At 63.3% G+C, this 26,657-nt stretch overlaps 4 protein-coding genes across 6 annotated transcripts; 2 read left to right on the top strand and 2 right to left on the bottom strand.

Annotated features, from left to right (window-relative positions):
• Positions 1-2,049: 2,049 nt before the first annotated feature.
• PYCARD (PYD and CARD domain containing) lies at positions 2,050-4,173 on the top strand. The gene is made up of 2 exons (XM_030474135.1): positions 2,050-2,519; positions 3,170-4,173. The coding sequence occupies exons 1-2, from the start codon at positions 2,129-2,131 to the stop codon at positions 3,526-3,528; spliced, it is 750 nt and encodes a 249-aa protein (XP_030329995.1). The 5' UTR covers positions 2,050-2,128; the 3' UTR covers positions 3,529-4,173.
• Positions 4,174-4,918: 745 nt separating this feature from the next.
• Positions 4,919-10,533, bottom strand: LOC115602492 (steroid 21-hydroxylase). The gene is made up of 10 exons (XM_030473672.1): positions 10,371-10,533; positions 9,703-9,792; positions 8,847-8,998; positions 8,281-8,376; positions 8,047-8,154; positions 7,525-7,611; positions 7,240-7,419; positions 6,581-6,750; positions 5,651-5,754; positions 4,919-5,163 (listed from the first exon to the last, which is right to left on the bottom strand). The coding sequence occupies exons 1-10, from the start codon at positions 10,531-10,533 to the stop codon at positions 4,919-4,921; spliced, it is 1,395 nt and encodes a 464-aa protein (XP_030329532.1).
• An 8,221-nt stretch (positions 10,534-18,754) lies between these two features.
• NEU1 (neuraminidase 1) lies at positions 18,755-22,219 on the bottom strand. The gene is made up of 6 exons (XM_030474245.1): positions 22,119-22,219; positions 21,324-21,516; positions 20,569-20,828; positions 19,992-20,174; positions 19,607-19,826; positions 18,755-19,032 (listed from the first exon to the last, which is right to left on the bottom strand). Exons 1-6 carry the CDS (start codon positions 22,194-22,196, stop codon positions 18,812-18,814), a joined length of 1,155 nt encoding a protein of 384 aa, XP_030330105.1. The 5' UTR covers positions 22,197-22,219; the 3' UTR covers positions 18,755-18,811.
• Positions 22,212-26,415, top strand: DCST1 (DC-STAMP domain containing 1). Of its 3 annotated transcripts, XM_030474243.1 has the most exons (16): positions 22,212-23,002; positions 23,088-23,213; positions 23,290-23,364; positions 23,467-23,595; positions 23,671-23,810; positions 23,891-24,068; positions 24,181-24,324; positions 24,402-24,523; positions 24,599-24,759; positions 24,907-25,006; positions 25,090-25,185; positions 25,271-25,397; positions 25,493-25,609; positions 25,702-25,844; positions 25,936-26,049; positions 26,138-26,415. In XM_030474243.1, exons 1-16 carry the CDS (start codon positions 22,924-22,926, stop codon positions 26,381-26,383), a joined length of 2,097 nt encoding a protein of 698 aa, XP_030330103.1. In that variant the 5' UTR covers positions 22,212-22,923; the 3' UTR covers positions 26,384-26,415. The 3 variants fall into 3 exon arrangements, with proteins under 3 accessions (XP_030330103.1, XP_030330102.1, XP_030330104.1); XM_030474242.1 differs by having other exon boundaries at positions 25,936-26,415; XM_030474244.1 differs by lacking the exons at positions 22,212-23,002; positions 23,088-23,213; positions 23,467-23,595 and having other exon boundaries at positions 23,324-23,364; positions 23,632-23,810; positions 25,936-26,415.
• Positions 26,416-26,657: the final 242 nt, after the last annotated feature.

Raw genomic sequence — 26,657 nt, 5'->3', positions numbered from 1 at the left:
ACCAGCGCCCCCCTTCACCCGACATTATGGGTGTTAATGGCGGGGTCCCAGCCCCAAACCTTTGGGCAGGTGCCGGGGAGGGGGGGGCAGCCCCGGGTCCCCCCCATTGCCCAACACCCGGCTCAATGTGACGCAGGTTTGCGCAACCCCCCCGTGTCCCCCCCTCCTGTGTCCCACCGGGAATCCGATGGGGAAAACCCCGGGAGGAAGGAGCTGGGAGATGGGGGGGCGGATGATGAGTCTGGGGGGGGACACGGGGGTTTGAGGGGACTCCCCTCTGTTGGGGTGGGGGGACCAAGATTGTTGGGGGGGGACCCAAGAGGGTCCCAGGGGGGCTAGAAGGGGAATTCGGGGGGGGTCCCCAAGGGAGTATCAGGGGTGTCACAAATGGGGGTCAGAGGGTGTCTTGTGCTGTCCCAAGAGGGTCTCAGGGGGGCTTGAAGGGGGTTCAGGTCCCAAAGGGGGTGTTGGGGGGCCCCAAGGGATTCCCAAGGTGTGAGCGGGGAGCTCATGGGATCCTGGGGGTCTCGGAGGGGGTCCCGAGAGGGTCCTAGGGGGTGTCAGAGGGTTCCCAGGGGGGTCCCAAGGTCTGTACGTGCCAAGAGGAGGGTCCCAGAAGGAGCCCGGGGGGGTCCATGAGCAGCTCCCGGGTTGTGTGTGGGGTGTTTGGTCCCGGGGGAGGTGGTTTTGGGGAGTCCCTGGTCCGTGTCCCCCCCTTATGCAGCTGGAAGTTGTACTGGGAGAGCCCCCCCAAGCACGGCCTGCACTGGGAGGGCAGGGGGACATGGGGGACATGGGGGATGTAGGACATAGGGGACACGGGGTAACATAGAGGGGACATGGGGGGGACATGGAGAGCTCTGCCGCGGTGCCCCCAACCTGTCCATCGTACCTCGCTTTGCCACCCAAAACTCCACGGGCCGGGGCGGGGGGGGACACGAGCGGGCGGGCGGGCGATAGGACCCGGGGCGTGGCCTGTGAAGTTAGGGGGCGGTGCCACATCTATAAAAGGAGATGGAGGGCGGAGACATGACCATAAAAGGAGAGGGAGGCCGGGGAGATGCCCATATTAGGAGCGGGCGCGGCTTCCCGGGTGCGGGTGGTGCCGCTCCCGGCGCAGCCGGTTCTGCCGCAGACCTCGGGGCCGGGGCCGCTCTGGGGCCCGGGCTTTGGGGCGCTGCGGCTCAGCGGAGCCGGGCCCAGAGCGGGGACCGGCCGCGGTCGGTGCTGCGGGGCCGGGACGTGGATGTCGGGGGGGCTCCGGGCCCCGAAAGAGCCCGGTCCTGGGGCCGTGTATGAAGGTCTTGGCGCCTCATTGGGCTCAGAAGCACAGACCAAGCCCTGCCCTTTGCTGCTCAGCACCAGAAACCAAAGTGCTGCGCTTTGGGGGCTCAAAACCAGGCTCCCTTGGCCACAGAAAGGGACCTGGTTTTGGGGGGCTTGGTAGAGCCATTGTCCGGCTAACGCAAAGCCCCCAAAGTGCTGTGTTTTGGGGGCTCATGTGGCCAGATTCAGGGCTCAGAAATGCAGGCTAAGTCAGGCTCGATGCGGAGCTCCAGGAAGCAGCGTTCTCCATTGCAGCGCTGGTTGCGCAAAGGCGAGCGGCAGCGGCTGTATCGAGCATCCTCATGTATATTCACAGCTTTGCCTTCCCCACAGTGCCTGGGGCTGCTCCCCTGCTGCAGGCAGCGGCCACATCCCCTGCCCCATCGCTGGCAGGAGCCCCCATCCCCTGCCCCATCGCAGGCAGGAGCCCCCATCCCCTGCCCCATTGCAGGCAGGAGCCCCAGGCCCCCATCCCCTGCCCCATTGCAGCAGCAGCCCCCATCCCCTGCCCCATTGCAGGCAGGAGCCCCAGGCCCCCATCCCCTGCCCCATTGCAGCAGCAGCCCCCATCCCCTGCCCCATTGCAGGCAGGAGCCCCAGGCCCCCATCCCCTGCCCCATTGCAGCAGCAGCCCCCATCCCCTGCCTCATTGCAGGCAGGAGCCCCAGGCCCCCATCCCCTGCCCCATTGCAGCAGCAGCCCCCATCCCCTGTCCCATTGCAGGCAGGAGCCCCATCCCCTGCCCCACTGCAGGCAGGGGCCCCCCATTCCCCCCTGTACCATCCACCAGCGCCCCAATGACATGACTGACAATGCCGCCGGCACCATGTTGAGCCCCATGTGCCCCTCCCACCACCCCCATTTCCTTCCTGCCCCTTTCCGGGCCATGGCCGCCACCAGCAGCGGTGGTTTGGGGGGTCCTGCCATGGCCACGGGCTGGGACCGCATCCTGCGGGTGCTGGAGGAGCTGCCGGCGCTGGAGCTGCGGCGCGTGAAGGCGGCGCTGAACCGGCTGCCGGTGGCGGCGGGGTACCGCACCGTGCCCCATGGCAGGATGGAAGAGGCCGATGCCCTCGACCTCACCAACCTCATCGTCGGCCACTATGGGGAGCGCTATGGGGTGACGGTGATGGGTGAGGCGCTGCTGAGCATCCAGCGGAGGGACCTGGCTGGGTGGCTGCTGCAGGATGGTGGTGAGAGGGGTTGGGAAGGGGTGGGATGGGGTGGGAAGGGATGGGAAGAGTAGAGCGAATGGTTGGGTTGGGCTGGGAAGGGCTGGGTAGGGTTGGGATGGGATGTGTTAGGTTGGGAAGGGTTGGGATGGGATGAGAAGGGTAGTGCAAGTGGTTGGTTTGGGATGTGTTGGGTTCGGAAGAGTTGGGAAGGGTTGAGAAGGATTGTGCCAACAGTTGGGTTGGGAAGGGTTGGGATGGGAAGGGAAGGGTAGTGCAAATGATTGGGTTGGGATGGGATGGGAAGAGTTGAGACGGGTTGTGCCAATGATTGGGTTGGGAAGGGTTGGGATGGGATGTGTTGGGTTGAGAAGGGTTGGGATGGGATGTGTTGGGTTGGGAAGGGTTGGGATGGGATGAGAAGGGTAGTGCAAATGGTTGGGTTGGGAAGGATTGGTCCAAGGGCTGTCCTAAGGGTTGTGCTGTGGGTTTGGTGGTGGTTGTGATGGTGGTTGTGCCAAGTGTTGGGCTGGGATGTGTTGGGCTGGGATGTGCTGGGGTGGGATGTGCTGGGTTGGGATGGGTTGGGAAGGGTCGTCCCAAGTGTTGAGGTGCTGCCCCTCCCCTAATTGGGCAGCATCCCCTCAACCCCCTTCCCCTTCCCCCCGCAGCCCCTCACCGCACCCCCGATGACGCCACCGATGACGCCACCGATGACGTCACGGATGCCGCCCCGTCGCCGGAGGAGCGGTTCGTGCGGCGGCACCGCGCGGAGCTGGTGCAGCGGGTGCGGGGGGTGGCGGCGCTGCTGGACCGGCTGCAGGCGCGGGGGGTGCTCGGCACCGAGGACGCGGCCGCCGTGGCCGCCGGGGCCACCCCGCAGGAGCAGATGCGGCGGCTCCTGGACACGGCCCCGGCGTGGGGCCGGCGCGGCCACGGCTGCTTCCTGCGGGCCCTGCGGGCGCTGCAGCCCTGCCTGATGGAGGAGCTGGGTGAGCACCCCCAGGAGGAGGAGATGGGGCTGCCCTGAGCCCCACAGAGCCCTACGGGACCCCTTGGACACACCAAATCCCTTCATGACATGTCGACCTTTGGGGGCCCTCAAGGAGCTTCTGGATCATAGAATCATGGAATGGGTTGTGTTGGAAGGGAGCTTAAAGCTCATCTAAAGCCACGGGCAGAGACACCTTCCGCTAGGGCAGGTTGCTCCAAGCCCCATCCCCTTGAACACTGCCAGGGATGGTTCATCCAACCCTTCTCCATTCAACCCATCCCAGTGTCCCACCACCCTCGCAGGGAAGAGCTTCTGCCTCAGAGCTCATCTCAGTCTCCCCTCTGGCAGGTTAAAGCCATTCCCCTTGGCCTGTCCCTTGTCCAAAGCCCCTCTCCAGGTTTCTGCTCTGGGTGGCCCTGCCTTGGGCTCAATGATCTCCCCAGGTCCCTTCCAACCCCAATGAATGTGATGAGGGTCTGGGGGGGCCTATAGGGCTCTATGGGGCCTGACGGACCTGGTTCTCCCCTCTATCCCCGCCACCAAGATGGGGATCCCACGTGTCGGGGTGCACCCACGGAGCTGGGGGCTTCCAGAAAGGAGTCGGGATTTGGGGTGGGGGACACGGGGTCCAAGACAAAGCTTTTATATGGGGAGGGTGCGTGTAATAAACGTTGCCTGTAACCTCTTGTCCTGGTGCAGTGAGTGCTGGGGGGGGACACACACCCGGGAGTGCGGGGTGCAGGCAGGGTGCGGGCAGGGAGCAGGAGGGGCACAGGCAGGGGACAGGGTGCAGGCAGGGCACAGGGCTCAGGCGGGCACCTGGCAGGGTGCAGGCTACGGGCAGGGTACAGGCAGGGCTCAGGTAGAGCCGGGTGTAGGCAGAGCTGGGTGCAGGCAGGGCGCAGGCAGGGCACAGGGCTCAGGCAGGGCTCAGGGTATAGGCAGGTTGCAGGCAGTGCCGGGTGCAGGCAGGGCACAGGATTCAGGCAGGGCTGAGGCAGGGCTGAGGGTACAGGCAGGGCTCAGGGTGCAGGCAGGGTGCAGGCAGGGCTCAGGGCACAGGGCTCAGGGCGCAGGGCGCAGGCAGGGTGCAGGCAGGGCAGGGCTCAGGGCACAGGGCTCAGGCAGGGCGCAGGCAGGGCTCAGGGCACAGGGCGCAGGGCGCAGGCAGGGTGCAGGCAGGGTAGGGCTCAGGGCACAGGGCTCAGGGTGCAGGCAGGGTGCAGGCAGGGCAGGGCTCAGGGCACAGGGCTCAGGCAGGGCTCAGGCAGGGCTCAGGGCACAGGGCGCAGGCAGGGTGCAGGCAGGGCTCAGGGCACAGGGCTCAGGGCTCAGGGCTCAGGGCACAGGGCTCAGGGCGCAGGGCTCAGGGCGCAGGGCTCAGGGCACAGGGCTCAGGGCGCAGGGCTCAGGCAGGGCCGAGCGCTCAGGCCGGGGCCTGGCAGGGCACCATGCGCACGCGGAAGGGCGGGCAGCGCAGGACCGTGCCCGCCCGCACCCGCAGCGAGGGCAGCAGCCCCGGCGCCGGCGGCTCCAGCCGGAATTCCTGCAGGATCTGCCCCAGGAACACGAAGAGCTCGGCCCGCGCCAGCGCCTCCCCCAGGCAGGAGCGCGCCCCGCAGCCGAACGGCAGCAGCGCCCGCAGCGGCGCCCCCGGCGCCAGGAACCGCTCTGGGGGGGGGGGGGCAGCGGGGTCACAACACACCACGGGGGGCTCGGGGACCCACACCAAGGGGCTGGGGGACCCCGACCTCAGGGAGGGGACCCCAAGGGTTCAGGGGACCCCAGTATCCAGGAGGAACCCACCCGGGCACGGCTCAGGGGACCCCAATGGGTTGAGGGCACCCCAGTGCGTTGAGGGGACCCGAATGGGTTGAGGGGACCCAGGAAGGGACTCACACCAGGGCGTTTGGGGGAGCCCAGCACCCAGGAGGGGACCCCAGTGAGCTTTGGGGACCCCAATGGGCTGAGGGGACCCAAATGGGTTGAGGGGATCCAGGAGGGGACCTCATTGGGTTGAGGGGACGCCAAGGGGTTGACGGGACCCCAAGATCAGGGAGGGGACCTCAAGGGTTTAGGGGACCCTAGTGGGTTGAGGGGACCCCAGTGAGTTGAGGGGACCCCAGTGGGTTGAGGGGACCCCACTGTCCGGCCGTACCAGGCAGGAATTCCTCGGGGTGGTGCCAGATGTCGGGGTCCTGGTGGGCAGCCAGGAGGTTGGGGACCAGGATGGAGCCGGCTGGCACCGAGATACCCCCGACGCTGCAGGGACAGGGAGACGCTGCACTGGGGTGCACTGGGATGGACCAGGATGCACTGGGATGGACTGGGATGCACTGGGGTGCACTGGGGTGCACTGGGCTCTGCCGGGGCTCTCTGAGGTCTCCTGGGGGTCTATAGGACCTTCTCGAGCCTGCTAGGACCCTATTGTACTCTACTGGGACATACTGGGCTCTGATGGGGTCTACTGGAGCGTGCTGAGACCTGCTGTGATCTACTGGGGCATACTGGGATCTTGGGGGATCTATTGGGGTCTGCTGGGGCCCTCCTGGGTTCTGCTGGCATCTTCTGGGGCCTACTGGCACCTACTGGGATCTACTGGGATATACTGGGCTCGGCTGGGGGTACTGGCCTCTACTGGGACCTACTGGGGATTACTGGAGCCTACTGGAACCTATTGCAGCTACTGGCATCTATTGGGATCTACTGGTGCTACTGGAGCCTGCTGGGCTCTGCTGGGAATACTGGGATCTATTGGGACCTACTGGTGCTACTGGAGTCTAGTGGGCTCTGCTGGGGATACTGGGATCTATTGGGACCTACTGGTGCTACTGGAGCCTACTGGGCTCTGCTGGGAATACTGGGATCTATTGGGACCTACTGGTGCTACTGGAGTCTAGTGGGCTCTGCTGGGGATACTGGGATCTATTGGGACCTACTGGTACTACTGGAGCCTACTGGGCTCTGCTGGGGATACTGGGATCTACTGGGACCTACTGGTCTCTGCAGAGGCTATTGGGACCTGCTGGGACACGCTGGGCGGCACTGGGGGTGCCCATGGCCCCCACGGGTCCAGGCTGCTCCGTACCTGGTGGTGCGCCGGGCGCAGTGGGGCAGCGCCAGGGGGGCCGGGGGCCGCAGCCGCAGGGTCTCGGTGACCGTGGCCTGGAGCAGGGGCAGGCGCCGCGTGTCCCCGGCCTGAGGCACCGCGCCGGGGGGCAGCTCCCGCCGCAGCTCCGCGCGCAGCCGCTCCTGCAGCTGCCGCGGCATGGCACAGGCGTGTTACATACGTGTTACATGCAGCGCACACGTCGTACATGTCACACACGTCACACACGTAACATGTGTCACATGTCAAATGCGTGTTGTACGTCACACGTGTATCGCACACATGCCACACGCATGTCATACGCATGTCACACGCAGCACACTGCCCCCCAGGGTGATGTGTGGGTCATGGCGGGGGGGGGCAGCCGGTGATAATAGGGGGGCATAAAGGGACCAAGGAGCCCCATGGGGATGCAGACATGGATGTGACACGCGTGTGGTGCAGGGGATGGTGATGGACACTGGGATGGGGACGTAGGGGACACACAGGACATGGGACACCCCCGGTATGTGGGCACGGATGTGGCACCTCAGGGCAGTGCAGGGGAATGGTGCTGGCCATGGGGATGGGGACACGGGGGACACATGTGGCACACACGGGACACGCGTGGGGACACGGCTGGGACACGCGTGTGGCACCTCGGGGCGGTGCAGCAGGAAGGCGACGGCCCAGGCCAGCGCCGCGGCCGTGGTCTCAGTGCCGCCGATGAAGAGGTCGACCAGGGCCATGTGCAGACGGGGGGGGCTCAGGGGGGGCCCCGGGGTCTCGGGGTCCCGCAGGGCCCCCAGCACCGTGTCCCGGGGGGGGGACACGCACTCCTGCGGGGACACGGCGTGTTCGCACCTATGGGTCCCGTGGGCAATGGGGGGTGTCCCCCCATAGGCAATGGGGTCCCCCCCCATAGGCAATGGGGTCCCCCCCACCTCGTGCTTCTGGATCTGGGCCCCCACGAAGGCGTCGCGACGCTCCACGAGCTCCAGCAGCTTCTGCAGCCCTGGCTGGGGCAGCACCTGCGGATGGACCCATAGAGACGCCCCAGCCCCATAGAGACCCCCCGGGACCCATAGGGACCATAGAGACCCTCCAGACTCATAGAGCCACCCCCCCGGAACCATAGACACCCCTGGGACCCATAGGAATCATAAAGACCCCCCGGGACCCATAGGGACTCCCTGGGACCCATAGGGACTCCCAGGATCCATAGAGCCCCCCCCCGACCCATAAAGCCCTCCCGGAAACCATAGACACCCCCTGGGACCTATAGGCGCCCTCCGGGACCCATGGGCACCCCCCATCCCCAAAGAGGCACCCAGACCCATAGGAAACACAGAGCCCCCCCGGGACCCATAGACTGCCTAGCCCCATAAAGGCCCCAGAGCCCTCCAGCCCAATAGACACCCCGCAGCCCCATAGGAACCCCCCAGCCCCATAGACACCCCCCTCACCCTGAGGGCCGGCAGCAGGTCGAGCGCCCGCAGCGAGCCCTGGCCCCACACCTCCAGCAGCTCCAGCACGCAGCGGGTGAAGGCTCGAACCTCGGCCTCGGGGGGGAGCTGGGGAGGGAGCGAGGGGGGGGGGGCAATGGGTACCCCCAAACCCCGCCCCCCCCATGTTGGGGTCCCCTGGGCACTGGGAACCCCCAAATCCCGGGGTCCCCCCATATTGGGGTCCCCCCATACCAGATCCCCAAAGATGAGGTGCCCGATGGTGCTGCAGGTGTGGAAGGCGAACACCTCAAATGGGTCCAGGGGGGCACCCCCATGGGAACGGAGCTCCTGGGGGGGCAAAGAGGGGTCAGTGGGGTCTATGGAAGGTATTAAAGGGCTCTATGGGGAGTTTGGAGTGTCCGGGGGGGTATTGGGGGGCTCTATGGGGAGTTTGGAGTGTCCGGGGGGGTATTGGGGGGCTCTATGGGGGGTTTGAGGTGTCCGGGGAGGTATTGGGGGGCTCCATGGGGGGGTTGGGTTGTCCTGGGGGGTATTGGGGGGCTTTATGGGGGTGTTTGGGGTGTCCGGGGGGGTACTGGGGGGCTCTGTGGGGGGGTTTGGGTTGTCCTGGGGGGGTGCTGTGGCGCTTTATGGAGGGGGCTTGGGGTGCCCAGGGAGGGTATTGGGGGGCTCTATGGGAAGGTTTGGGGCGTCCGGGGGATATTGGGGGGCCCTATGGGGGGTACTGGGGGGCTCTGTGGGGGGTACCTGGAGGCTCTATGGGGGGTACTGGGGGGCTCTATGGGGCTGTCACTCACCTCCCTCAGGCCACGCCCCCTGCGCCGAAGCTCCGCCCCCAGCCGTGGCCCCGCCCTCGCCAGCGCCCCCCGCGTGGCTCCGCGCTGCTGCCGCCACCCCGGGGAGGGGACCCCGAGCGCCAGGTCCCGGCCCCCCCGAGACACCAGCGGCGCTGGGGGGGCCATGGGGGGCCATGGGGGGCCGGGACCCCAACACCGCCCCCTTCAGCCCCACACACCCATAACGCCCCTCCCAGCCCCACAGACATCCCCCAGCCCCATAGACCCCATAGCCCTCCTCCCAGACCCCCATATACCCCCCAGCCCCATAGACCCCATAGCCCTCCTCCCAGACCCCATATATCACCCCAGCCCCATAGACAACCCTCCACCTCATAACCCCCCTCCCAGTCCCCTATATACCCCCCAGCTCCATAGACCTCATAACCCCCCCAGCCCCCATATACCCTCCAACCCCATAGACACCCCTCCACCCCATAAACCCCCTCCCAGTCCCCCATATACCCTCCCAGCCCCATAGACATCCCCCCACCCCAAAACCGCCCTCCTATAACCCCGCCCCAGTCACACACCCCATAGACACCCCTCCACCCCATAACCCCTCTCCTAGCCCCCCATGTACCCCCCAGCCCCATAGACACCCCTCCACCCCACAACCCCCCTCTTATAACGCCCCCCAGCCATACACCCCATAGACACCCCTTCACCCCATAACCCTGCTCCCCGCCCCCCATATACCCCCCAGCCCCATAGACACCCCTCCACAGCATAACCCCCCCTCACAGCCCACCCAACTACCCCCAAGCCCCATAGGCACTACTATAAAGCCCCCCCAGCCCCATAGACACCCCCATACCCAGGTAGCTCGGGGGCCGCCCCAACCAGTCCCCCCAGTGCCGGGCCAGCGCCTCCCGGATGGTCCCCGCCGAGCTCAGCACCAGCACATCTGGGGGGGGGAGAAATGGGGGTGCTGGGACCTAGATTGGGGGCGCCCCAGTATGGGGGACCCCAAAATGGGGGGAGAGACACAAAACGGGGGGGGAAACAGACCCAAAATGGGGTGGGGGGGACCCGAAATAGGGGAAAGGAAACCCAAATGAGGGATAGGGGTACCCCAAAAGGGGGGTAACCCGAAGATGGGGAGGCTCCAAAACGGGAGGGTGGGAGACAGACCCGAAATGGGGTGGAACCCCCAAATTGGGGGGGGAACCCAACTGGGGGGGGATCCCAAAACTAGGGGGGAGCCCCAGAACTGGAGGAGGGAACCCAAACGGGGGAGACCCCAAATTGGGGTGAAAGGAACCCAAATGGGGGAGACCCCAAAACTGGAGGAGGGAACCCAAATGGGGGGGACCCCAAAATGGGATGGGGAGAACCCAAATGGGGGAGACCCCAAAAAGAGAGTGAGAGGAGTTTGGGGAACCCTTGAGGGGGGTCCCCAAGGGGTGATTTAAGGGGGGCGCCGGGGAGGGGGGGGGTCAGGGTCAGTTTTGGGGTGCCCCCCCCCCCCCCCCCTGGACTCACCGCGCCCCCCCAGGCGCATGCGCAGGACGGGCCCGCGGCGGCGGGCGAGGTGAGCGAGGTGCAGCGCCCCCTGCGGGTGCAGCAGGTGCAGCGCCCCCCAGCGGCCGGCCAGTAGCACCAGCAACAGCAGCAGCGCCAGCACCGGCACCAGCGCGGCCGCCATTGGGGGGGGGACACAACCCGGGACACGGTGGGTCCTATATAGGGGGGGACCCCCGAAGCCACGCCCACAACAAGCTCAGCCCCCCTGGAGCACCGCCCCCCCCCCCCCGTTTGGGGGGGGTGTCAATGGGTATTTATTGGGGGACATGGGGGGGGGGCTCCTATAGGATGAGGGGTGCTATAGGGAGGTTAAAGGGGGGATTTGGGGAGGTTCCCAATAGGATAAAGGGTCCCATGGGGGGAGGTCAAAGGGGGGGATTTGGGGTGCTATAGTGGGTCACCATTAGGGTAAGGGGTCCTGTAGGGCGCCAAAGAGAAGATTTGGGGGTGCTATAGGATAAGAGGTCCCATGGGGGGAGGTCAAAGGGGGGGGATTTGGGGTACTATGGTGGGTCACCATTAGGATAAGGGGTTCTATAGGACATCAAAGATGGGATTTGGGGGTGCTATGGGGGGTACCCAAAAGGACAAGGGGTTCTATAGGACATCAAAGGGGGGATTTGGGGGTGCCGTGGGGGGAGTTGCCCAATAGGATAAGGGGTCTTGTAGGGGGTTAAAGTGGGGATTTTGAGGTGCCATGGTGGGGGGTATAGGACGGGTGGGGGTCCCCAATAGGATGAGGGGTACAAAGGGGGTCTCAGGCAGGGGGACATGGGGGGACATGGGGGGACATGAGGGACATGGGGACAGTGCTACCCCGGGGGGGGGGTGAAGGGACCCCACGTCACCACCGGGGGGGGGACCCAAGGCAATTGGGAGGGGACAAGGACAAGGACAAGGCCACTGCGTCACGGGGGAGGGACAAGGCCATGGGGGGGACCCACGCCAGGGGAGGGGGGAGACACAAGGACATGGGGGGTCCCAGGGGGCGGGTTTAGGGTGTCTGGGGGGGGCATGGGGGTTTTGAGGGTATTTTGGGGGTGTTTGAGGTCCTTCCAGGAGTTTTGGGGTGGTTTTGAGTGGTTTGGGGGTGTTTTGGGGGTATTTTGGGGGTGTTTTGGGGGTGGTTTAGGGTGTTTCAGGTTGTTTTGGGGAACAAAAAGAATCATTCTTCTCCTGGCATGCAATGGAAATGACCGACCCATTTTGGGGGGCTCTGGTGAGGTCTTGGGGGGGTCCTGGGGGGGTCTTTGGTGTCTATGGGGGCCATGGAGGGTCTTGGGGGGCCTATGGGGTCCTTGGGGGACCTATGGGGGTCTATGGGGGTCTATGAGGGCTGTGGTGAGCTTATGGGGACCTATGAGGTGCTATGGGGGCCTATGGAGGGCTATGAGGGGCCAAAGGGGGGCAACTAAGGAGGTCAAGGGGGCAAAAGGGGATGTATGGGGGCTAAGTACAGTATTTGGACCCTATGAGTAAGGTTTTGAACCCAAAAAATGGGGCTTTGGGCCCTAGAAATGGGGTTTAAAACGGGATTTGCACGTTCAGATGCTTCGTGTTCTGAAACTGGAGGATCTGGAGACAAAAGTGAGTCTTTAGACCCTACCAGTGACCCTAAAAGAGGGCTTTGTACCCTAAAACCAGCATTAGGACCCTCCAAACGTGAGTCTGTGTCCGAAACCGGAGGGATTGGACCTTAAACCAGGCTTTTGGTGTCAGAATTTACACTTTGGACGTTATAGATGAGGCTTTGGGATGTAAAACTGAGTCCTTGAGCCCTCAAACTGAAGGTTTGGCTTAGACAAATGATGGGCTGGATCCTACAAACGACCCTTTGGAGCCTGAAAATGAGGTTTTGGGAACAAGTGGGGCTTTGGGCCCCAGGAATGGAGAGTTTAGCCTGTGGAAATGAGGTTTTGGAAGCCACAAATGAGACCATAGAAGGAGAATTGCCCTAAAGAAGGCTTCGAGCTCCAAAAGGAGGCTTTTAGATGTGGCTCTTTCTTTGTGCCGTGATATTCCCTTAGGGAAGAGGTGTATTGTCAGGGCCAGGGATGCTGTAGGGATGCTATAGGGGTGCCGTAGGGATGCTATAGGGGTGCTGTAGGGATGCTATAGGGATGCTATAGGGGTGCTGTAGGGATGCTGTAGGGGTGCTGTAGGGATGCTGTAGGGATGCTGTAGGGGTGCTGTAGGGGTGCTGTAGGAATGCTGTAGGGGTGCTGTAGGGATGCTATAGGGGTGCTGTAGGGATGCTGTAGGGGTGCTGTAGGGATGCTATAGGGGTGCTGTAGGGATGCTGTAGGGGTGCTGTAGGGATGCTGTAGGGATGCTGTAGGGGTGCTGTAGGGGTGCTGTAGGAATGCTGTAGGGGTGCTGTAGGGATGCTATAGGGGTGCTGTAGGGATGCTGTAGGGGTGCTGTAGGGATGCTATAGTGGTGCTGTTGGGATGCTTTAGGGATGCTATAGGGGTGCTGTAGGGAAGCTGTAGGCAGCGGAACCAAGTGTAGGGGCTGTTCTGGGTGCTCTGTGCATGGAGGAGCAGGCTGTGGGCTTGCTCCGAAGGGAAGCTCCTTGTTTTCTGCTTCCCGGGATGCTGCTCCTTGGGATGCTGCACAGGAGAGAGGTGGTGCAAGTGAAGGCACCTGCAATGGGCCTCTTCCTGCAGTGGTCGCACAGAGCTTTGGATAGTGACTGACATTGATTTGGGTTTTGATATTGATTTTGATCCTGATTTTCGTATTTTTATATTGATATAGATTTTTATGTGGCTTTAGATATCGATTTTGATATTGATATTGATTTCCTATATAAAATATATAGGAAATCAATATAAAAATCCCTATAATGATTTCCAATATAAAAATCCCTATAATGATTTTTATATTGATTTTGATCTCGATATGGATATTGATTTTGATATTGATAGTGATTTTGATATCGATATTGATTTTTACATTGATTTTGATATTGATTTTGATATTGAGATCGATATTGATATCGGTTTTGATATCGATTTGGATATCGATTTGGATATCGAATTGGGTATTTATTTCGATATTCATTTGGATTTGGCTATTGATATCTATATTGGTTTTTATATCGATTTTGATGTCGATTTCGATATCGATGATGCGAGCACCTGCGCCCTCCCACCGGCAGCGCTGCCTCCCGCAGGAGGTGTGAAGAGGAGCCCTTCTCCGCTCCTGCTCCTTCCTGCGCGGGTAGCACCGGGCAGCGCGGGGCCGGTGCGCGCCGGGGCAGCGGGTCCGTGCGCCGCAGTGAGGTCACAGAGCCCCGCTCCGGCAGCGGCCGCAGGCAGCGCCCCGGCGGCAGCGCCGCGCTCAGCCATGGCTCCCACCCGCCTCCTCCTCTGCCTCCTGCTGCCGCTGCAGGCCCGGGAGGCGCCGGCTGCCACCGGCCGGCAGCAGAGAGCGGGTACAGTCATGGGGTGGGGTGGGAGGAAGGGAGCTTAAAGCTCCTCCAGTCCCAACCCCTGCCACGGGCAGGGACACCTTCCACTAGAGCAGGTTGCTCCAAGCCCCTGTGTCCAACCTGGCCTTGAACACTGCCAGGGATGGGGCAGCCACAGCTTCTCTGGGCACCCTGTGCCAGCGCCTCAGCACCCTCACAGGGAACAACTTCTGCCTTATCTCCAACCTAAATCTCCCCTGTTTCAGTTTGAACCCATCACCCCTTGTCCCATCACCCCAGTCCCTGATGAAGGTCCCTCCCCAGCACCCTTGTAGCGCCCTTCAGACACTGAAGCTGCTCTGAGGTCTCCACGCAGCTTCTCTTCTCCAGGCTGAACAGCCCCCATGTTCTCAGCCTGTCTCCATACGGGAGCTGCTCCAGCCCCTGCTCATCCTCATGGCCTCCTCTGGCCTTGCTCCAATGTCCTTATGCTGAGGACACCAGAACTGGATGCAGTATCCAAGTGGGGTCTCACAGAGCAGAGCAGAGGGTCAGGATCACCTCCTTGGACCTGCTCCTTTCGATGCAGCCCATAGTACTTGTTGGCAATGCAGATCCCTGGCCTCAGGGAACACACTAGTGCAGCCCTTCACATTCTCCTGCCCACACCAAGTGCAGGCAACCTCTTTTTCCTCTTGTTCTTTAACGTGGGCTTCCTCTTTGAGCATGGAAACATCTCTGATCTGTGCTTGGTTCCAGGTGACAGCATTGTCGGCGCTTACCAAGCTGCCCAACTGGATCCCAATTATGAGCCTTGGGGTTACGAGCCCAGAAGTAAGTTGCCAACATCCGTCTGCTCGATGGAACAAACACCTATGGGAGAACAGGTCGTTCACATGTAGTTTTACCCTTCCAAGAGCTCTTTGTGCCCTGGGGGTGATGCACACATAAGTCATGACTATTTCTTCATCCAAAGGTCACCCATGTTCCGTGTTGGCTTTGGGAACACCTCTATGTGCGTCCCATGTCACTAGCCCCTTCCAGAAGAAGCAGGTCACAACATGCCATTGAAACTGTCCTCAGCATTGAGGAGCTGTTTGGTCCCTGCAGTCCGTGCTGATGGAGACACTTGGAGGAATCCTGAGCTTAGTGGGACATCCCAGAGTTGTTCACTCTTCATTTGCTGGTTGTTAATACTTTGTGGTCAGAATCCAGCCTTCTAGTGGCCAACGGGCTCTTCTCCATCAGTTGTGAAGGAACTTTCCTTCCTTTGGTGCTAAAGGCTCCCACCTTAGTGTTGGGCTTCCTTTTGTGTCCTGGTAAGGATGCCCTTAGGTTGGTCCATCTGCTCCTGTGTCCTGGTAAGGATGCCCTGAGAGGCCCCAGGCTGGTCCATCTGCTCCCAGCCAGGAGATCCCTGCAGCTCTGGAAATCTCTGTCTGTGCCTGGGTCCCGTGTTGTGGCCTGAACCCCTTCCAGTGCCTGCAGGTCACTAAGGAGGAGGTGGATCACAGCATGTGGTGGAGATGTTTCTCATCTCTGCTTGATTACAGCCGTCCTTGTAGGCAGCAGCTCCGTCCCTGCTCGACCTGAGCCTGTCCACGAGCCCATAGGTGAGGCCCGGGAGTGGATAAAGCATTTTCATGTTCATTTTACATGGCATTTAGCTTGCAGTTCCCTGGTTGATGCTTGGCCATGCACAGGAGCAGAGGGGAAACGGGTCCAGCTCAGTGCTCTGCCTTGCGAAGCTGCCTCCAGTGCCTGCTGCAAAGCCCATGGGCTCATTGGGCTTGGGTTTAGAGCTTCATGGAGCCCCTTCTCCTGGCAGCTCCTGCACAGGGGCCACTGCAGGCACGAGGTGAATGCTTCCAAGGTGCTCCTGAATGGAAGGGAGAACGGGTCCCACTCGAACTTCCTTTGAGAGCTGCCAAATGTCAACCAGGACCCCCTGAATACAGACCTCTGTGTGTGTGTGTGTGATTATGTGACCGCATTCCATGTCCTGCTCCGGTGATGCTGGTGTCTCATGGGTGTTTGGTTGCAGATGGGGCCAGAATAAGAAGCATCCCAGACCCTCTCCAGCACCTTGTGCGGGGTCCCAGCTGGCACCTCACAGGTGAGTCCTGGCTCTTCATTGACTGCCCACCATAACCTCTCAGCTTTAATAGCTTATTCATGTGGAATTTACCTTCGTGCTCTCTGTTAATGCCTTAGAAGAAGAACATACAAAGCTAAAGTAGGGGAGTACTCCCAAAAGATACCTAAAGTTCCAAAGGAGATGCTGAGAGCCCCGGAGAGAGCAGCCCCCGGGTGGTGTATTCCCCTCTCTTAGCTGCACCACTCGGGACGCTCAGGCCTCCACAGCAGGAAGGGACCAGGCGCCTCATCTCACACCTTGCCCTGCTGGTGAGCCCCGGCACAGGCTCTGCTCCTGCTTGTGGTCCACAGCTCCCGGCGGTACCATTAGTGGCTGGAGCTGCTTTGTGCAGATGCTGGGATGCAGGATGGGATGACTTTGTGCTCTGGTGGTGCTCAGCAGCCCCAAGGAACAGACAGGGGCAGTGCTGCTTAAGGGCTCTGCTTTTCCTCTGACGCTCAGACACCAGAACCAGAGCCCATTGAAAACGCCTTTTGCGCATGAAACACGCCGAGGTTATCGCACGGAGGACAGTAACGCGGGTCTTTGTCTCTCCTGCTCCAGGGGCGGAGGCTGCGATAGAGGCCGGTGCCGCTGGCCACAAGGGGCTGCGCAAGTTCTACCTGTGGGCAGCGGCAGCCGCCTTGGCTGTGCTGCTGCTGGGGCTCTTGGCATCCTGCATCCTCATTTCACGGCTGAGGGAGAGACACCCGTGAGTTGGCTTTTCCCCACTGTTATTGCTGCGGTTGGCAATGAAGAGTTTGCAGTGGGTTAGATATAAAGTTCTTTACTGCGAGGGTGGTGAGGTGCTGGAACAGGCTGCCCAAGGAAGTTGTGAATGCTCCATCCACGGCAGTGTTCAAGGCCAGGTTGGGTGACGTGGTCTAGTGTGAGGTGTCCCTGCCCATGGCAGGGGGTTGGAACCAGATGATCTTAAGGTGCTTTCCAACCCAAATCATTCTGCGATTCCATGATTCGAAGATGCTTTAAATGGCCTCTGAGTTCCTATGAACGAGTCTTCTCTGTATCCCATTTGTATAGAAAGACCCAGCGAGACAAAGCAGCACCGCTAGAAGACGCTGACTCTGCCCAGAGAAACAAAGAGCAAAAGAGGGATAAAGACAAAGCAGGATCAGGAAGGAGAAAGGTGGAACAAGACAATGAGACGTTCAGCAGCGGTTCCAGCCCGTCACCGTGGCCCTTTGCAGCGGAGCTCGCCCAAGCGTACAGGAATATGAGCTCAGAGCCCTCCCCTCTGCCCGCCTGTCCCAGCCGCTCCATCACTGATAGAGCCTCCTCAATGGAGACCCGGATTTCCCTGGACTCACCCCAGATCAACCCCTTCTGGTGCCCCTGCCACCAGTACCAGCAGGGATACTGCACGTCGGAGGATGAATCCCTTTAGAAGCAACAATAAATACCTATATATTCTGGTATTTTTGGCCAAAAGAAGAGAGTCCGTGGCTGGTAAGGCTGCTTCTAAGTACATGTATGGCTATGAGAATGTGAACGCGCGGCCCCTGCTCCCACATCCAAAGAGCCAGGACACAAAGCTGGTGCTGGGGCTCTTCTGCACAAACAGAGCTCCACCGTCCGTTAACGTCTTAGAAGGAGAACATACGAAGCTAAAATAGGGGAGTATTCCCAAAAGATACCTAAAGCTCCAAAGGATATTTTGAAAGACCCAGAGAAAGCAACACTCGGATGGTGTATTCCCCTCTGTCAGCTGCACTGCTTGGGAAGCTGAGGCCTTAAAGCCCCACCTGGACGTGCTGTAGCCTCCACAGCAGGAAGGGACCAGGCACCTCGTCTCACACCTTGCCCTGCTGGTGAGTCCCAGCACAGCGTCTGCTCCCGGCTGTGGTCCACAGCTCCCATTCCTGGCTGGAGCTGCTTTGTGCAGAGGCTTGGATGCAGATACAGGATGCAGCCTGTGATGAGCTGGTGCTCAGGTCATGCAGAGCAGCTCTGTGGGACAGACAGGGGCAGCGCTGGGGCTGCTCTTGTCCTCTGATGCTGAGACACCAGAGCCAGAGCCCATTGAAAATGCCTTTTGCACATGAAGCGCACTCAAATTATAGAATCACAGAATAGTTAGGGTTGGAAAGGACCTTAAACATCACCTAGTTCCAAGCCTCCTGCCGTGGGCAGGGACACCACACGCTAGACCATGTCACCCAAGACTCCATCCAACCTGGCCTTCAACACTGCCAGGGATGGAGCATCCACAACTTCTTTGGGCAACCCATTCCAGTGCCTCAGCACCCTCACAGGGAAGAGCTTCTGCCTTATATCAAACCTCATCTTCCCCTGTTTCAGTTTGAACCCATCACCCCTTGTCCTATCACTCCAGTCCCTGATGCAGAGTCCCTCCCCAACATCCTTGTAGCCCCCTTCAGATACTGGATGGCTGCTATGAGCTTCTCTTCTCCAGTACCAGCCGGGATACTGCACATCAGAGGATGATTCCTTTCAGAAGCAGTAATCAAGACTGATTTATTAGGGTATTTCGGCCAAAAGCAGCGAGTCCGTGGCTGGTTCGGCTGCTCCTGTCAATGTCCAACGCACAGAGCTGGGACCTGCGCTGGACCAGAAGCTGTCAGAGACCTGCCCCGCAGTGGGGGGACTCCTCTGCCCAAGCCAAAGCTGGGGCTGGGGGAAGGCTCCATCCATCCATCCATCCATCCATCCCCCGGGACGGGGACCCGCGGCTGGTCCTTGAGCCATCACGAAGAGCCCGTCGCTATGGCGACGGAGGCCACGCCCCCCAAGCAGTGACGCAGCCGCGGGTTGAGCCGATCGCTTTATTGAGGAAAGGCGGGAGGGCGGCCGCACCGAGAGGCGTGGTCAGGGGCCCCCAGCGATGCTGATGGTGGCCAATGAGATGGTCTCGGTGGAGAGGCTCCGCCCCTTCTCATAGATGAGGTAGAGGAAGGGGGCGTGTCCCTGAGCGTCCGGGGGCGGGGCCGCCATTGAAGAGTACCCGCTGGGCCCCGCCCACACCTGCAGGCCACGCCCCCACCACGTGGTGCCGTTGGTGAAGCTCCAGCGCAGGGTCAGGTTCACCCCTGGTTGGGAGGGGAGGAGCCAGCAGCTGTTAAGCCACGCCCACCCCGAAGCCACGCCCACCCCCTAAGCCACGCCCACCAGCCCCATGCCCTGCAGGCAATGGGGGGGTAAAGCAAGGACTTGGGGGGCCCGGGAGGGGTTTAATGGGAAGGAAGAGGAGGGCCAAGGGGCAGTGGTGGGTACTGGGGGGCCTTGGGGTGTGCTGGGGGCATTAAGAGGGGGTCAAGGGAGGGTAGTGGGTGAGGGACAAGGAGCTTGGGAGGGGTCAGGAGAGCATTAATGGGGGCGAAGAGGGGTGTTGTGGGGCTATGGGGCCCCCCATTGGGGGTGAAAGGGGGGGTAAAGAGAAGCGTGAGGTCTTGGGGGTGTCAGAGGAGCAAAGGAGGGTGCTGAGGGGCCCCGGGGGGACTTTGGGAGTCTAGGGTGAGTATTAATGGGGAATTAGAGAGAGGCTAATAAGATATGGCAGCAATGGGGAGCCCGCAGGGGGGCTCGGGGGACATCGGGGGGCGTTAAGGGGGGCACCGCTCAGCAGCCAGGCCCCCCCCTCCCCAGCCTAAGCCCCGCACTCACGCTGGCTCTCGTGTGCGGGGTTACTGAAGAACACGAGGTCCCCGGTGACCAGGACCCCGGCGGCCACCGCGGGGTCCACCAGGGCGGGATCGAAGGTGACGGCTGCGGGGGGCAGGGTCTCGCCGCCGTCCCAGCTCCGCGCCACCATCCGGCACCGGCACCGGTACGAGTTCTGGTTCCGGATGTTGACGGCGATGGAGCCGTCGGGCAGCTCATAGGGCTGCGGGGCCACGAAGTGGGGGGGGGGGGGGTGTCACTGCCCAAGACCCTCCAAAAGAGAGGGGCTGGCCCCCATTTACCCCTTAAATTGTGGGGTCCCACCTCTGCCCCCCAAAATGAGGATCCCCCACTCCCCCCCCCCCCATTTTCGCCCTTTCCCTCCTACCTGGCACTCATCGGGGGTGAAATCTCGGGGGTGGCGGGGGGCCCCGAAGGGGATGGCGGGCAGTGCCCCCCCCCGCCGCCACCGCAGCCCCCCGTCGTCACTCAGCAGCAGTGAGACCCCGTCCCTCTCCAGCGTCCCGTGGCCACAGAAGACCAGGCGCCCGCGGCCCGGCGCATGCTGCTTCTGCGCGGGGGGGGGGGCACAGACACCCTGTGTGTGCGCCCCTGTGCTGCCTCCCGCATCCCCCCTGCACCCCGGCTCCCCCCTGTTCCTCGATGCCTGGGTCCCTTCTGACCCCTTCTCTGGGCACTGGGGTCCCCCCAGACCCCTGGATTTTGGGGTTATCACCCCACACATCCCCAAGGTCGTCCCCCCCCCCCCAATCCCTGTGTGCCCCCAGGCCCCAAACCTCCAAGCACCAACCCCAGATGGAATCCTGGGTCCCCCCAAGCGCCCCCCCCCCCCCCCAAAGCTCCACATCCCCCACCCCAGGGTTCCACCCAAACCCCTTCCCCAAGCCTTAATGCCTGGGTCCCCTCAAATCCCCCCACTTGACCCCCCCCATATCCCCTTGTACCTGGATGCCATAGCCAGGCCCTGGGGCAAACACCTCGCTGCCAACCACCCCCGAGAGGTTCTGGGGGGGTCCCCATGAGAGGCCGCCATCGCGGCTCCGCAGGAGGTGGGTGCTGGGGGGGCCGCAGGCCTGGGGGGGGTGGGCGCAGCGGGCGAACAGCAGCAGCACCTCGTCCCCTGCCACCGCCAGCGCCCCCAGGTTCAGCCCATCCGCTGCCGAGCCATCATCCGCTGCCACCCGCGTTGGGCCCCACGTCGCACCTGGGGGGGGGGGGGGAGACATGGTCGGACCCCCCCTGAATGCCCCCCAAGCCCCATGATCCCCCAAGGACCCAAAACCCTCCAGGCGACCCCAAGCGCCCCCAGACCCCCCCCAGGGAGCTCTCAGTCCTCCCCACCCAAGTTCTCTCCAACACCCCCCAGATCCCCCCCCTCAGGAACCCTCAGAACCCCCCAAGGATGTCTCAGACCCCCTAAATCTCCTTCAGCCCCCCTCCCAGCAACCTCTTAGACCCCCCACTGAACCCCCCCGAGACCCCACAACCATCTTGTCCCCCCCACAACCTCCCTTGTGCCCCCCCATTAACCACCTTGACCCTGCCAATACCCCCTATAGCCCCCCAACACCCCTCTTTCCCCCGCATCAATGCTCCCCCGACCCCTCCAAAACTCCTTTTCCCCCCCCACCATTCCCCCTCAGACCCCCCCAAATCCCCCCCAACAACCTCTTGTGGTGTCCCCCCCCCCCCGGCCCACCTCCATCGGGGGAGTGGCGGCAGGCGATGAACTTGGCCCCCACGTCGGCGGCCGAGCGCTTGCGACCCTCGGCGCAGGCCAGCAGCGCCCCCCCGCGGGTGGCGGCCACGAGAGGCACCCGGAACGTGTGGACCCCCCCGTGCCCTTCCCCGCTCACCCACAGCAGCTGCTCCCGCACCACCCGCGGCCGCACCTGGGGGGGGGACACACAAATGGGGTCGGGAGGGGGGGGGTCTAATGGGGAGCAAGAGGGGTGAAAAGGGCAATAGGGGGGGTCTGCAGGGGGTATTGGGGGGGGTCAAGGAGTTTTGGAGGGGTCGGGAAGGCGTTAATGGGGGAAAGAAGAGTGTTGGGGGGCTATAGGGGGACATTGGGGGTATTGGCAGGGTCGGGGGGGTTCATGGGTGGCGCAAGGGGAGTTATGGGGGGAACAAGGAGGGTTATGGGGTCTCGGGGGGGGTTCATGGGGGAAAATAAAGGGGGGTAAAGCAGGGAGTTGGGGGTCCCGAGAGGGGGATTTGGGGGGTCGGCGATGGGAAGCGGGGTTTTAATGGAAGCAAGAGGACAATGGTGGGTATTGGGGGGCCCTGGGGTGTGCTGGGGGTATTGGGGGGGTCAAGGGGGGGGGGAAGGAACTTCGGGGGGTCAGGAGGGCATTAATGGGGGAAAGAGGGGTCCTGGGGGCAATGGGGGGGGGCAATTATGGGGGACAAAGGGGGTGCGGGGGAACCCCAGGATGTGGGCGGGGCACGGGGGGAGTGGGCGGGTCCTGCCATAGCCCCGCCCCCTCGTTACCGTGTCGGGGGTCGCGACCCAGCGCGCGGCGGCGCCGATCGCGAGGAGCAGCCCCGGGAGGAGCCGGCCCGGACCCATCGCGGCCCCTTTAAGGCGCTGCCGGAGTCACCGGACACCGCCCCGCAGGGGGGGCGGGGACTAAACATTAAAAGGGCAACACTCGGCTGGAGCGAGCGGCCCCGAGCCTTAAAGCGGCAACGGCCGGGGAGTGGGGCCGCAGAGCCAAGGTTTAAACCGGCTGAATCGGGAATGTTTGTGCAGGATTGGGATTAAGTGTTTTATCCAGAATTTAATTGATATTATGTGTATAGAGACTGAAAATACAACGGAATAAGGGACACCCATTTAGCCACGAGGCTCACACTGCACCCCTTTGCTTCCTAAACCGCTGACAGAGCCCAAGTGCTCCGGCCCTGGCCGCTCCGGCCCAGCCATGAGACCAGCCCCATGCTGGGCTGCGCTCCCCCAGGCTCCTGGGGCTCTCTCAGGCTCCAGGCACAGGGATACAGCAGGCTGAACGAGCAGCTCAGTGTGCTGGTTCCAGGGGAGCACCTCACTGTTGTCGGTGCCAGGCGAGCATTCCACCGTTGTTGGTTCTAGAAGAGCATCCCACTGTTGTCGGTACCGGGGCAGCATCCCGCTACTGTCGGTACCAGGGCAGCATCCCGCTGTTGTCGGTACCGGGGCAGCATCCCGCTGTTGTCGGTACCGGGGCAGCATCCCGCTGTTGTCGGTACCAGGCAGCATCCCGCTGTTGTCGGTACCGGGGGAGCATCCCTCTGCCGCCAGGACGGGGCACGGAGCCATGGAGCCGGGGAAGGCCCCCGGGCGAGAGCGCTGGGCTGGGGCAGAGGCGCGCAGGAGGCAGAAGCCGCCCAACACGAGTGAGATCCCTCCCGCCCCGCTCCCGGCCAGGGCTGCCCGCGGGCACCGGGAGGGGGCCGGGCTGACGCCTCCCTCCCCACCCAGCCCTGCAGCGAGCGGTGGTCTCGCTGCTGCCGGCCCCGTGCAGCCGGTTCCTCTGGAGCCGGCCGGACCAGCACCGCTGCAGCAAGTTCTTCCTGGGCGCTGGCGTCGGGACCCTCCTCGGCCTCGGTGAGTGCTCCCGGTGCCAGGCGCGGCGGGGAGCCGGTCGCACCGGGGGCTCAGGGAGCATCCGCGGCTGTTCCAGGGCTCTGCCAGCTCCTCATCATCCCCATGAACATCACGGAGACACGCAAGATGCAGCTCTCCTACGGGCTGGCAGGTGAGGATGGGGCCGGGAGGCACTTTCTGGGGTGATGGGCACCATTGGGAGCCCCGGGGGGGTTCTCTATGGGACCATGGGGACAGCTCCACGCTCCCGCAGGGGTGACTGCCTTGGGCTGGGCCACGTCCCCCCACTTCCGCTGCGCCAGCCTGCTCGTGGCCCCCAAATTCGTCGGCAAGGAGGGTCGGGTCTACGTCCTCTCCCTCGTCCTCGCTGCCATCTACAACGGTAGGTCCCCCCACTGCATCCCCGTCCCCCCCATAGGGTCCCAAGGGGTCTGAGCCCCCCGCTTGCCGGCGCCAGGGCCTGTGGCCAACATCTGGCACAACCTGGAGGAGGTGACGCGCTCGCTGGGCTGCGTGGCGGAGCTGCAGGTCAACCACAGCCGCATGCTGTGGCACGTGTCCACGGCACCCCTGCGCAAGGTGATGGAGGACATGGCGGTGAGGCAGGGTGCTGGGGCGGGCGGCGGGGGGCTGCGCGGAGCCGGGTCAAGCCTCTGTGTGTCCCCCCCTTACGGCAGCGGAGCGGGCAGACACTGAACTCCGAGGTGCAGAACATCTCACACGCCTTCGTGGGGCTCAATGAGGAGGTGGCCAGCGAGGCCGGGTACGACCTGCGGCAGTCCCGGCGCGCCGAGCCGCAGCCGGCACCCAGCACCCAGCAGCTCTATGAGACCAAGACCAAACTGCGCTGCGACAGTGAGCAGGGGAATGGGCGCTGCACCCCCTGGCACCAGCCTTACCGGGCACCACACGTGGTGTCCGGGATGGTGGGGCTGGGGCTGCATCAGCTCAGGCTCCTGCCCGTCAGGTGTGATCGAGCTGGGCATGCAGCGCTGCCGGGACTGGTTCGACACCAAGTACGATGCTTGCATGGCACTGATATTCGTGCCCCTCATCAACCACCTCCTCTGCCTGCCCATGAAGTTTAAGTTCCTCTGCCACATTGTGAAGGGTGGGTGGCGTGGGGGACCCCTGCCCTGGTCACCCTGTGTTGAGGCAGTGCCAGCATCACCCCGCTGTGTCCCACAGTTATGAATAGCTGGTGCAGGGACAAGATCCCCGTGGAGGGCAACTTCGGGCAGACATACGACATGGTGAACAACTCAGTCAGCAACCTCAGCCAGGAGTTCAGCGCCAGCGTGGTCTTCCAGGTGGGTGCTGCGTCCCCTCCGCATGGGGCCAGGCTGGGCTGGGACCCGGCTGGACCCACAGCCCCCGCGCTGCAGGAGGAGCACCGCGAGATGCTGTCGGTCACCACCAACGTGTCAGCGGAGCAGCTGATGGAGGAGGTGACCTCGCACCTCCAGGAGCACAGCGCCCGCCTGGGCCAGACCTTCTCCATCTTCCGGCTGCTGCTCTCCTTCTCCTTCATCCTCGTCTTCATCGCGTGAGCCTTGGCGTGGGGGGCACGCGGGGTTCAGGCACCGAGGGGGCAGGGTCTTCTTTTGGCAGCAGGTCTGGGGTGGGGGGAAAGGCACGAGGACAAGGGGGGGGTCCTGGAGAGCCGGTCCCTGGACCCCCCCTCTCTTGCCAGGGCTTTCTCCTACACCAAGCGGTACTGCCAGGACATCTCCTACGACAACCTCTACATCACCACCTACTTCCGCCAGATCGACGCCCGCCGCAGGAAGGAGGTGAGGGGGGGATGCGGGTGGCCCCGCACCGGGGCCGTGGGGGCCGTGGGGGCTGCACTGAGCTGCCCCGGCCCCTTCCCCAGCACAAGCGGATGCTGCTGCCGCTGCTCCGTGCGGAGGCCTCGGCCTTCATCTTCCCGTGCCGGCCCATGGTGCAGCCGCTGGAGCTGCAGAACATGGTGAGGGGCTGGGGGGGGGTGGTCCGGGGCAGCCGGGGAGGGGGGGGGCTGCAGGACAGGCTGCGGCAGATGCTGCTCCCCGCAGGTGCTGGAGCTGCTGGAGTGCATCCCGCCCCTGCTCTTCCTCCTGCTGGCCTGCGGCATGGACCACGTGCTGGTCAGCATGCTCAGCACCATCCAGCAGCACTCCTTCGTGCAATACTCCTTCCACAGTGAGCCCCCAGCCCCACCGTGCCCACAGCAACGCAAGGGGGGGTGTGTGGTGTGTGGTGTGCGTGTCCCTCCACAGCTCCACGTGCTCTCACAGGCAGCCACCACTTGTCCATCCACGTTATGGGCAAGTCCCTGATGGCCCGGCTCCTGCGCAGCACCATCGGGGCCCTCAACACCTCCTCCGACACCCTGCTGGAGACGTCCAACTTGGGTGAGCCGCCCTCCTCAGGGGGATGGACCCCCCCTCGCCCATCCCAGCTCCACGGCCTGAGCAGGGGGCTCAGCGCCGCTGCGTGTCCCCAGTGTGCCTGCCGCGGCCCCGCAGCATGAGCCAGCAGCAGTACGTGGGCAGCTGCCTGCCCCTGGCCGTGCTGGCGCTGCTCTGCCTGGCCCAGGTCTACACGTACCGCCTGCGCCGCGCCATCGCCGCCTTCTACTTCCCCAAGGTGAACGGCAGCCCCTCGGTGCGGGGGGCGGGTTTTGGGGTGAGCCCATAACCTAGACCCTAACCTTGGGGTGGGCTCATGGTGTTGGCAGCGGGAGAAGAGCCGCGTGCTCTACCTCTACAACAAGCTGCTGCAGCAGCGCCTGGACTTCATCCGGCGCCAGCGGAAGCGCGTCGTCCAGCGGGCACGGCAGCCCCCGGGCTTGGTGAGTGGGGCTTCACCGTGTCCCCCTCCCCGACCCCGCAGGGGTCTGTTCCGCCGTGGGGCTCAGCCCCACACGGCTCCATCCGCAGGGCACGGTGCTGGCGCGCTGGTGCTGCCGCCGCTGGCCGTGGCTGCGCCGCTGGACGCGCCGGAGCTGCACCGTGTGCGGGGTGCGTGTGGGGCCCCCCGAGCCTGCCTGCCCCGCGCCCGCCTGCGCCGCCCCGTACTGCCGGCAGTGCTGGCGCGAGGCGGGCCGCGGCTGCCTGGCCTGCGCCCCCCCGGAGCACGGCCTCGACGCCGACAGCAGCGACGAGGGCGCGGGGTACGCGGGCTGAGGGCCTGAGGCAATAAAGTGTGTGAGACCCCCCCCGCGGGTGCAGCGCGAGTGGGGTCCAGGGGAGGGAGGGAGGAAAGGCGCTGGAAGGGGGACCTCAAAGCTCATCCCGTTCCAAGCCCCTCCCTACCCCCTCCCTTAGCCCCTGTTCCCCCCCTTCTCAACACTCCCCCCAGCCTTTTCCCCCCCCACCACTCCCTTGTTCACCAGAGACAACAGGAGCAGCAGCCCCTGCTCAAGCTGAAGGCAGCGACACCACCTCGGCCCTAAGGGGG

Source organism: Strigops habroptila, chromosome 22 (assembly GCF_004027225.2).
Source record: "Strigops habroptila isolate Jane chromosome 22, bStrHab1.2.pri, whole genome shotgun sequence".
Lineage (NCBI taxonomy): Eukaryota > Metazoa > Chordata > Aves > Psittaciformes > Psittacidae > Strigops > Strigops habroptila.
This window is presented reverse-complemented; position numbering and strand designations above follow the sequence as displayed.